An 11,978-nucleotide genomic window follows, 5' to 3' on the forward strand; every position below is an offset into this window, starting at 1 on the left:
GCAGACCAAGTTTAGCCAACATTTTATTCTAATTAAGTAATTAGTGCTGTCTGTCTGGATCCTAAAGAACTCGTACGAGCAGAACAAGAACACCTTGATCTATCGCTTCAAACTTTTTAGATTCATATCTGGGGGGTTTTGTCCTTTACATTTCTCATTTGTTAAATGATTCATTTTTCTTCAAAAGTATTTATTGCACTAAAAGTCAGAAACATGCTTGTTATAAATTAACTCTCATAACTCTAGCGTAATGCATTTGCTATTCACCAAGTCGTCATATTGCAGAATTAATCTTACAGCTTTATTTTTTTAAAAGGTGTAACAACCTTTATGCATTTAGACGGATGTGGTATATACCATGACACGATTGTTACACTGTCACAGAAGCAATAATGGTGGCTAATATACAGCATAAATGACAAGCACATCGACTCTGAAATGATCAGATCTGTATATCAGGGAATATAGTGAGTCTACGTAGCGTTTTTCCATCAGGCTAAGGTTAGCTATACATGTAGAGTCCTTATGACAGTCAATGTCTGCCTCTGTGTGTCCATACAAAGTCAAAGTCAATGAACGCTGATCTCAAATCAGCACTCTGCCACACAGTCAGAGTGACTTCCAGAGTTTGATTCAGAGTCATGTGGAATTGCCTGAGCAATCTTAGTTTAGACACCGCTGGTGTCCATTCCTTTAGATGGTGGAGGGTCATTTTTTTGCATTTTGTTGTATTGCTTCATTAGGAGAAGGGAAATATTGATGGCTTGTGGTTGAAGCATGATGTCCTCTGGGGTAGTGGGATACTGTTGAGAAAGACAGAAGGGAAGAACATGTCAGAAATGATCGAAATGACTAGGTAATACATTTATACAAGTATATTGTAATTTGAATGTATATGGGTTGTTCAATGTCTTGCAGTACAATATACTGTATACTCCATTTACAATGATTTAAACAACATTTTGCATGTCTTATATTTTTATAATTGTTATGCATGCAGCTTTTGTGACCTAAAAATAATTTAAAAAATGCATGGATTATTTTACACTTTTAAAAAAGTCATTTGTCACACCATAATACCATTGGAAAATGGACTAGTGAAGGTTTGGATTAAAGGCAAACATTGGAGAAAACATTGAGGAGAGGAAGTATTTCATGTTAGCATCTGGATTGCTTAATAAACAGCTTCATTTAAATAGTCCAATCAGTTTGCTGGAATCTGCATGTCATCACAGCCTAAAGCAAAGGGAATCATTCCCATGAGCACCGGCAAACTCGTTGACTCATCTTGTATAAACGAAGGACATTGCTAAAGCAATACAGTATGTGGTGGATATGACTAGTCCAAGGAAACCACAACCCAAAATAAATCCTGACAAAGAGCCGTAGTTACTCTGTTTCCATTAACAGCACACTTTTTCCCCCCCACAAATCAGCCAATCAAGACTGGGTGACTAAAAAAACAATACATGAAGATGCCATTTTAATTGATTTCGCTTATGATAATTGCCAGGACTGGTTCATAAAAACGGTTCAAAGTTAAAGGATCTTTGAAGATGTTTTTTGTGATTTTGGTTGTGGCTAAAAGCTTTATAATGGGTTCATTTTCTACGTTTTTTTTTTTTTAAAGCATGTACAATTTATTGCTAATATTGTTGCATTTAAATGCAGAATGTAAGAAATTGCTCCACGGAAAAACTGTTAAATTGTCAGTTCTATTGGTGCCACATCCCTTGCCTGTTCTTTTGTTAAGTATTTAAGTTTATTTGATTACAACGACAGCTAGAGTTTCTAACCGTGAGATTCTGCACATTTTCTCCCGAACTCGGTGCAGAGATGTGAAAAATGTGTACAGATTTAGTCTGGACCTGGGTGCAACTAACTGCTGGCACACTGTTGCAGAACATCTTTGTTTCAGTTGGGTTTACAGGGGAATTGCACCATCTGAAAACTACGCAATGCCAGCTAAATATTTCCCTACTCGATAGCATCGGTAAGTCACACGTTCACTAAAATCTTCCTCTTCATATATGCTAACATCAAACTTATATATATCATCACACTGAATTAGTGTGTATTTGTGTGTGTTGCATGCCGTGCATCTCTCATACACACACACCTAACACTCCACAACTGTTTCCAATCATTAGGTTCCTGCATGTCTAGGGCCGGTCGCCTCTGATTGCACGACACTGGATACGAGATCCCGTGAAGGGCAGAGGGAGGGCGATTTACACCCGTGGGCTAAAGGAGAGTCCTCTCCACCTTTCCCTGCTTCCTGTTCACTCACTTTTCTTTCCCTTTAATGATTTTTTCTTTGTTCCCTGTTATCTTTAATAGCAACACATGGCCTCTGGTTCTCAGTCTGAGAGCTTAGTGGAAAATAATGTGGAATCTATGGAATAAGTACTCATTTATATTAAATACATATTAATTACATAGTTATTACTTATGTACTAACATATAATTAGTTTAGTTATAAATGTAGTTATAAATCTAGAAATATATGCTTGGCCAGTGCAAAATTATGCAGACAATAACTTTATAAAAATGTCTTGTGTTTTTCTTTTTCTTTTTAATACTTACATGCAGTATTTAAATTTATTTGTGGTTAAGGCAATACATATGAAATCAAAAGAAGAGGCTACACCAGTAGGCCTGTGTATACGATAACCTCAATAGCGGAATATCACAAGCTGAAAGTAATGTTTAGGTAAACCTGACAAGTAAGTTTTTTACAATAAACATGGATCACATGACATGAATAAATGTGTCTATGGGAATAAGAATAAAATCTGTTTTTCTGCAAAGACATGTGTAAGTGGGAATTCCAGAATCTTGGAATTAAAGAGGAGTTTCGAATTCATGCTGTATTCTCAAAATGGCTAATATCTCACAGATTCTTGAGACAGCATGTTTTTATGCACCCAATTTGGTTACCCTTTATTTCGATAGTCCACTTTAGACATTCTACTAACTTTAAGGAACTTTGCAACTGCATATCAACTAACTCTCATTAGAGCATTTGTAGACTGTTAGGTTAGGGTTAGTAGAATAAGTTGCCGTACTTGCAAAGTTACTTATAGTCAGTAGAACGTCTGTTGAGTGACCATCAAAATAAAGTGTTAGATATTAAGTGGGCAGTCTACTAATATTCTAATGACTGCTAGTTGACATGTAGTTGCAAAGTTCTTTATAGGTAGTTGAATGTCTAAAGTGGACTATCAAAATAAAGTGTTACCCTTAAGTTTCATACTATTAACCTGGGGTTGAAATCAATATTATTATTGTTTTGTTTTTATTCATTTAATCCAATTGACAGATGTTTGAAGTTATGAATTCCTATTGCTGAAAACCTATTCCTTTTTGGACAAATCTGAAATTGTTAGCATTTAGTCCATTTGAAATGAGTACAACATTTAGAACAGATTACTGGTGCAAAGAATTGTTATACGGAAAATAAAGTCATTAATATCCAGCACATTGTAAAAATGTCCTCCCTCAGACAGTTATCGTAAAAGTAATCTGTGTCTTGTCTATGTAGTTTTTTTCCTTTGTTAATGATTTGTAAACCAATTTCCAAGAACAAACAACCTATATATATATATATATATATATATACAAACAATTTGCTTCCAATGCCTGCAGATCTTTAACCAGTCTATTATGAGTCTATAAGTCTATTATACAGTCAAGATAAAAACTAGCACAATTCTTGGAATTTTATCCATTATCCAGCATTGAACAAACGTTTCATTTAAATATCTGCCTTTTTGTGTCATTCTATTTAATTTGCCGTGTAAATTTGATTCTGAAACAGGTTAACTGTTCATTAGACCAATAGCATCAGTTCAGCGGGCCAGAGCTACTCCAGCTGGTTAAAGGTCTAGCCACAAAAACAGATTCTGTTCCAGCGCTACCCAAGCCACAGTACTTGCCAGGAGGCAGTTACAACAAACCCTGAAGAAAACCGTTAGTGACAATACCCTCACAATTATCATTTATTACAATTAAAGTTAGTATATTATTAAAATTTGGGATGTTTGTTGTAACTGGGCGCAGAGCTCCCCCGATCATCACCATTTAATACAGCATACAGTACAGTATAAATTTATACTAATATATGTGCACTCTACACTGATCGTTATGATGTATGTAATAAACCCAACAAGTGCAAGTCCATAATCAATGAGCAAGTCATTTTCTAATTTGTGGTAGAGAAGCATGAGCTTGCAGATTAACAACTCAGGCTAAAGCAAATCCATGTGTTCATTTCATTTATAACACGTCATTCTGCTGACTCGAGGTCTGACATACCTGTAGAGGTTTGCTCTGAGAAAAAGCGAAAAGATCGGTGTTGGATGGTCAGAGGTCAGCTTTAGGCAGGGTCAGGTCATGGCAGCAGGAGTCAAATGGCGGTTGCTGGTGAAGCTGAAGCTGTAGCTAGTAGACAGACAGCGATAGATTTAATAGTCAGAGTCACTTTCTCTCAGGCACAATGTAGGTTCACAGTTCAGAGGGTGGTTGGAGTTTCGTAGGGCTGTAGGGTCGGCAGGTAGGATCAGGAACGGGTGAACGTCTAGTGAGTGGCGGACATGGACCAAGCGCCCTCCATCCTCCATACGGAGAAGGCGTAGCTCAGTCTTTCGTGGGCCAGGTAGTTACAGCTGGCCAGCTTGGCATCCATCTCATCGCTCTGGAGAACCTGGTAGAGAAAGTCGATGTATCTCGAAGCCAGTTTGAGGATCTGAATCTTGCTCAGTTTGTCTGAAGGCAACGTGGGGATGATCTTCCGCAGCGAGGCGAAAGCGTCGTTTAGGGACTGCGTGCGCTGCCGTTCCCGGACGTTAGCGATCCCCCGTTGCGTGTGGAGGTCCTCGAACGGTTGCCCGGGCACAGGTGACACCGAGCTCACGATGGGCACTAGGGAGGTCGAAGAGGTTGATGAGGAAGGAGGAGAACTCCTCTTGGGCCGCTTGGGGCAAGAGGGAGTGAGCGTTGAGGGGCCCTTCAGTGACGTTTTGTTGTCCTGTGTTAGGGGTCCACCAGGCTCTTTCTTGGGACCTGTCAGCCGCTTTCGAGCAGCCGTCGGTGGCGCAACAACGACGGGGCACTTGTTAGTGCGACGTTCTTGCTCCTCTTCACTGGGTAGGACCCCACCCTCGGGAAAATCGCCACAAGACTGTTCCTCTCGCATGACGGTCAGTCGTCCTTGTCAGTCCCGTGCTTTTATCCTATTTCGCTTTGTTTGTGGCACGGTTCTTTGCCTTGGACTGAGAATGATTTTAATGGAAAGCAAAACAAATCAAAGCAAAAAGGTGCTTTTTCCGAACTCAAGAAGGTGCCAGATTACACGGCCGTTCATCTGGGTTCGTAAAAAATCTCCTCAGTCTCCTCAGTACGTCATGTAGCTGTGGGTCAGTTCTTGAAACCTCAAAATCACTATCTGGTTGTCAGGTCTTTTATAAAGGCCAGTGGCTAAGTCTTCCAAAGCCCTACCTACTTTGATCAGCGATTGGTTAAGAGGTGGATAGGTTGAGGGGTGGAGCCGGCTCAAAGGAAACAGGAAGGCGATGTACGTCGCGATTGGAGGATAGAGCCAGAGGGAGGGGGCGCAATCCAAGGTAGCGGCAAAGACTCTGCTGTAGAGTTTTCTTGAGATTGTCTGAAGCATATTGGTTCCAGATTTCTCCCAAAACAAGCCTTTGGTCCATACACACCCCCTCCACCACTCCAAAACCCCACACCTCCTCTTTTTTCCCCCCGCACAGACCAAGACAGACAATAGGAAGCAGCTGAGAAGCAGGCTTGCTGTTTTGCATGCTGTTTCATGCTCTCTCTGTTGGCTTTATGGCATGGCGAGGTTTTCAAGGGTAAACTGAACTTTATTTCGAACACCACGAACTGAACATCACTGAGTGTCTACATGTGTCATGTGTGTCTATGTTAACAAGGACATTTCTCTGTCTTGTACTTGCATTTATGTGCATTTAAAAGTGGGACTGTGAGTGAGTTTTTATATATTGTTGATTGTGTCAAATTGATCTCTCTGTGTGTGTGTGTGTGTGTGTGTGTGTGTGTGTGTGTGTGTGTGTGTGCGCACGTTTTTGTGACAAATGAGGACATCAATTTGTATAATGACAAAGGTATGAAGGTATGAACAAGGAGAAGGTGACTTTTCAGGACATTACCCCATGTCCCCACTTTTCAAAACGCTTATAAATCACACAGAATGGAGTGTATTGAAAATCTGAAATAGCACAAAGTCTCCTGTGAGGGGTAGGTTTAGGGGTAGGGTTGGTGTAGGGCAATAGAATATACGGTCTGTACAGTATAAAAACCATTACGCCTATGGAGAGAGAGATACTATACAGCATACAATACCTTCGACTTGTATATTTCAGATATGCCATGGTGGACACAATTTTCAGTCACAAATATTCATCCCTTGTGCTGTGCTGAAACTTCTTTACCTAGTTTGGATTTCCTGGTCAAAACTGAGCGGGCTTTTAAAAATTGCTTGTATAATCATGCTATCTGTTTTTTTCCAAATCTTGGATGCAATCTATTTGTCAGCTTGTTTTCTTTCAATTAGCACATGTTTTGTATTTCTTTTTGGAACTAGTTGATTGTAGGTCTCATTGATCTGAGCTTATACGCCTCAGTTTTTGAGTGAAAAAAGCAGGGATGCACGATATTGGATTTTTGCCGACATCCGATATGCCAATATTTTTCAACTCATTTTGGCTGATAGCCTCCTGTGCAGCGATTACAAACAAATTATAATTTTTTTTTGTTTTTATTCAGCTTTGGGTGAATGTAATAATTGCTTATTTTTACATTTATTTTTTGGCTTTTTTGCCAGTTAATTTTATATTACAATAGTAGAGGACAAGATATATTGGGAAAAGAGGAAAAAGGAATAAGCAATGGGACAAATCGATTATTGACGTTGCTAATATGGGCACCATGTCTTAAAGCTTGTGCTCTAACTGACAGGCCATGACTCTAATATCCTTTATTTGTGAAAGATATTCACATTTATAGATGATTTTTTTAAATACCATTGAACCCATTCCACACTGCTCCATTTTGTCACAAAGAGTTGGAGGCACTTTCACTGGCATTTTAGCTTGTTTAGATTTGCACCATGGTGGTCCCTGTCAAAATCAGCCTCCGGAGCAAAGCCGATCACATGTCCTTCCCACACCACGCACCTGCGTCTGATCAAGACATTTATACACCACAACGTCACCGAAACTCTCTGACAGGAAATAAACAGCTTAGGGGTACCAGAGTTATGGAGAAACTATACGACGGTTGATATAAACAATGGTGCGCTGCGAGAGTATTGGACAGGAGTGGATTAGAATTGGGTCAGCGATAGTGACACAGGATCCCCTGGTGAACGTGGTACTGGGATCCACAAGACTCTTGAGTCTGAGCAAATCTCTGGCATGAATATGAAGACCAGGGCAGACTGAGGAATGGTAGCATGTGTACACGGCACAATATGGGCACAGTATCTAAAACCTTACCCAATGTTACTGGTGATTACTGTTTCCTGTTTGTGTGTTATTTCTTATACACTGTGCAGCACTTTGGTAATCTTTGGTTGTTTTTACATGTGCTATATAAATAAACTTTGTATTGTATTGTATTGCATTGCATTGCATTGTATGGGCCAAAATATTTGTAATGTTGTACACTGACACAATATAAACTTATGTCTCCAAAAGGAGAGTGTTTTAAAATATGTATGTATGTATGTATGTATGTCTATTCATTTGTTCCAAACTACATTCAAATTCAATTCCTGTATAAAAATTAATTTTGGTACTTTTTTGGGGAGGCATAAAGTTAAAAATGTCAGGGTGATACAACTGTCCAAATATTATACAGAAGAATCATTAAAATAATGGCATTCTAGATTAGAAAATGTAATTCTTACTTAAGTACAAAAATCAATTCATATTTTGTTTAAATTCATTAATTCAAAAATTAATTCTTAAGTAGATGTGGCATGATATGTTATTATTATTATTTTTTTAAATCAGGCAGTTGTTTTTATGTGGTTTAATCAAGATGCAGTATATCTATTAATAATTAATTATATTTGTTTAAAAAAATTACCTTGAAAAAAAAAACTATATATATATTTATAAATAATAATAATGATAGGTAATAATTAAGATGTGTGCACATGTATTCAAGGTGTAAGGAAAGCATGAATTTTTACTTGGTTACACCACATTTTGCTCTTGAAAATGACATAAAAGTTTTTAAAAACCATATGAAACCAACAAAAAATATTTTTGGATATTTTAAACTAAACTTGTAAAGCCTTCATGCATTTCTCTGTGCAGTCTTCCACATGCGCAAATGCATGCCAACCCTGAAGCACACACATATAAGACATCAACCAGTGAATATACTGCAAGAGAATACATGATGCTACACACAGGCCCAGGAGGAAAGAGAAACATGAAAGAGAGCGCAGGAAAAAGTTGGAGAGACGATTGTGAAACCGAGAATCTGTGGCAGGTTTGGTTTTCTTAGACCTCTCACCTTGCGTGCTACCACGTTGTTGCCTCAGTAACGTGGAGGAATTTCTGACGGGGGGAAAAACAAAAGGCCCGCTCTCAGAAAAGAAGAAAAAATGACTGAGAGGCCGAGAAAAAAAGCAAAGCACTGGTCAAACAGAACCATATGGGAGAGTGTGGGGCTGGCTTTGATCTTGGCCCACCGCCTGATTGATGCTGCGCATTTCATTTCCTCGTCAAGGCCGTGACATAATGTTTCACTAACACTCGAGACCCCTCGCTCTTCTCTTTCCTCATCTCGATCCCCTCGTGTTGCCACCTCACCGCCGAACCGGGGGACGAAAACGTTCGTGCCTTGCTAAACAACATGTCTGTCAACACGGTAAAACATTCTGGGCTTTGCAACGACCGTCAGACGATCTGGTACACGAACGATTCGATGCACGAACTGGGATGAGTCTTTCCATATCTGAAGGTGGACATCTGCGAGACTTGCTTGATACGGCTGCGATGACCTCACTGTTGCTAGCGTGTGGAAAAAGCCGTGTCATAGATGAAAGACCACTGCAATCTGTGTTTGTGAGTTTGTTGCTACTACAATGACAATGCAGACATAACAAATGTCCTTGTTAAGCCTCTATAAATTAACGCTGGTTTTAGAACATAATGGGATCAGATGAAGGTGCCAAACACTTGCAACGGCTTCAAAAATATCATTGCAGAGCCTTTGGCTTCATCATCTTTTTTTTCATTTTCGAGCAGTGATCTAGCTGCGAGTCGCGAATCAAAATAGACATGTTTTTGAAGATACCTTGGAAGGTGTCCAAGATATCCACATATGTTTCGAGAGATTTGACTGAAAAGAAACATCGGTCACGCTTTAGTTTGGGGACTATTACGGTAACTACAGCTTTTCCCTTTTGCTGCTTATTAATAGTTAGTAAGGTAGTTATTAAGTTTAGGTATTGGGTGGATTCAGGGATCTAAAATATGGTCAGAATATGTGCTTCATACGTACTAATAAACAGCTAATATGCTAGTTCTATGCATGCTAATAAGCAACTAGTTAATGTGAGAATTGGTACTAAAGTGCTACCGAAACATCATATCGTTGTGTCCCGTTTAGCTACAATTGAAGTTTTAGTTAAAGAGCCTTTGTAAAAAAAATGACTAGTGTGGACCAGCACCATCAGAAATGCATAAACATGCATCTGATTTCTGTTTCCGTAAGCGGAGTATGAGCAGATTAATTGAACCTTTATGTTTTCGATCGAAATTAGGTTTTTCTTGCGCAATGAAGGTGGGTTATGACACACTGCTGTCCGTTTTTCTTGTCCTCCCTCAAGACTGACCTTCGCTCACCTCCCTCTCCAGAGCTCTGGGTCACCTCCACAACATCTGGGAGCCATTTCCTTCCCAAAGGACTCACTTCCTGTGGGCAGCCGCTTAACATGGAGGTGTTTCTGTAAGAGGTCATGGTGGGATCATCGAAAAGGTGAGACTGATCCAGTTCCAGGTCATGAGAAATCTACATCTGACCTCTAAGGCAAGACAAAAAGAAAGGTTTATTTAAAGGCAAAAGTCCAAAAATGAAAATCCCATCATTATTTACTCAGCCTCATGTCATTCCAAAGCTGTTTGCTGTTATTTTGTCTGTGGAAAGTTTGAAGAATCTTAACAGAACCTTTCTTTTTTTTTGTCAAACTCTAAAATAAATCACCTAAGAACATTATGCATGAATAATGCTTAGTGTAAAAGCATTTAGTTGTTTCTAAATTCAAAAACAAGTTTGCATAATTTGTGAACATGCACGAAATTGCATGAAATTTATGAACATTTATGAACTGAAATATCCGAACACAAACCCTGATTCTGACCTCATATATTCTAAAAACAGCTTAAATATTAGTCGAAATGCCAAAGGCATCATTAACTTGATCTTCATTAGCTGACCAAACATCAAAATAAAGCAAAGTCCCAAGGCACAGACAAAGCTTTAAAGATCTAAACACAACTGTAAATTCTGATGGTTATTGCATAAATAGCTTTTGGCTTTTGTTCCGCACACGCGGAATTTCCTTAAATTCGTTTTGAAGCTGCGTCTCCAAAGGACCTTTTAATGTCAGCATGGGCATCTGGTTTCTGCTCGATTCAAGATGGGTTCTTTTCATTCATGTCTTATGTAAATGCTATTGAACAAAAAATAACCGCCAGGCTGGAGGATTCTTCCAATAACCCCATCACACCATATGCCTGCTCTCATCTTTACTGCTCTTAATTCACATCACTAATGCATCGCTTGAACCTTGCAGCAATAAGCATGACTGTGAACATAAACAGATTTATCAGCTAGCATAAGGAAGACTTGTTTTTACCATAGATAAGCAGAGGAATCATTTACATTAAAAAAAATTGTTCTCCTGGATTTATTAAGACATAATATTGTATATTTTTAAAACTGCAGTTTGCAAATCACATTTTTTCTTAATGTATGCAATGGAACTAGCACTAATTTTTAATACCTACCGAACAAATCTGATGTCCCCAAAATAGGGCTGTCAATTTAATGTTCATTTACAGTGATTAATTATATTTAACACATACACAAACATTAAAATGAGCAAAATTAATCATGTCAACTGACCCTGAAAACTTCATGAGGAATTCCACTATTTCTTAAAAATGTTCCACTCATGCTGCCGGTTGTAAAAAAAAACAGTGAGATGCGATGCAACAGATATCAGTTTGAGAAAATATATATAGATAAATCAATACATGCCTCAACTCATGTACTCGCCCTCGTGTTGCTCCAAACCTATATTGCTTTCATTCTTCTGTGGAACATAAAAGCAGATCATTTGAGAAATGTCTTGGTGATTTTGTCCAAATCAATAGTAACCAAAACCGTTTGATTACCAACATCAATCAAAATATCTTCTTTTGCTATTAAAGGCAGGGTAAGTGATTTCTGGTAGCCAATGTTGATATTTGAAATCACCAAAACAAACACGCCCCTACCCCAAAAGGGTCTTGCCCCTATTTTGATAGCTCCGCCCCACACATACGTACGCAACCCAGGCAATGATGAGTTCTGTGAAACAAAGCAAAACCAATGTTACACCGTGTCTACAGATGTGAGCGGCGCGGCGCAACAAATCCCGACAGAAAACTGCTGCCGGGTTCTATTTATGACGTGCTGACACACATTTCAAATGGTTTTCAACGGTCGTTTGGTCGCGTCCAGTGTAGGCAGACTTTAGCTGTTGTAGACACGGTGTTACTCACCTATTGAGAAGAAACAAAGCAACCTCGGCGTCCGATCGCAGGCCTCCGCTCCTTGAGTTCTCTCCAGCGCTGGAAAGCTGATCCGATATTTACACGGGTCCTACTTCTTGCCTTATCGTTCTGCAGACGTTTTCCTCTTTTGTTTTTTAT

At 39.0% G+C, this 11,978-nt stretch overlaps 2 protein-coding genes across 2 annotated transcripts in view; one reads left to right on the forward strand and one right to left on the reverse strand.

Annotated features, from left to right (window-relative positions):
• Positions 1–287: 287 nt before the first annotated feature.
• twist3 lies at positions 288–5,419 on the reverse strand. Its single transcript, XM_016236654.1, has 2 exons — positions 4,318–5,419; positions 288–803 (listed from the first exon to the last, which is right to left on the reverse strand). Exon 1 carries the CDS (start codon positions 5,195–5,197, stop codon positions 4,580–4,582), a length of 618 nt encoding a protein of 205 aa, XP_016092140.1. The 5' UTR covers positions 5,198–5,419; the 3' UTR covers positions 288–803; positions 4,318–4,579.
• Positions 5,420–10,027: 4,608 nt separating this feature from the next.
• Positions 10,028–11,978, forward strand: part of LOC107554205 (PTB domain-containing engulfment adapter protein 1-like) — a 14,052-nt gene continuing 12,101 nt past the window's right edge. The window contains exon 1 of the mRNA XM_016236644.1: positions 10,028–10,038. The gene's annotated coding sequence lies outside the window, so the exon portion shown is untranslated. The remainder of the gene's footprint in view (positions 10,039–11,978) is intronic.

Source organism: Sinocyclocheilus grahami, unplaced genomic scaffold (genome assembly GCF_001515645.1).
Source record: "Sinocyclocheilus grahami isolate Dianchi unplaced genomic scaffold, SAMN03320097.WGS_v1.1 scaffold494.1, whole genome shotgun sequence".
In the NCBI taxonomy this organism is placed as follows: Eukaryota; Metazoa; Chordata; class Actinopteri; order Cypriniformes; family Cyprinidae; genus Sinocyclocheilus; species Sinocyclocheilus grahami.

What these genes read in the sequence shown, in the direction of transcription:
- twist3 (XM_016236654.1), bottom strand. Translation starts at nt 5,197, where the DNA reads ATGCGAGAGGAACAGTCTTGTGGCGATTTTCCCGAGGGTGGGGTCCTA.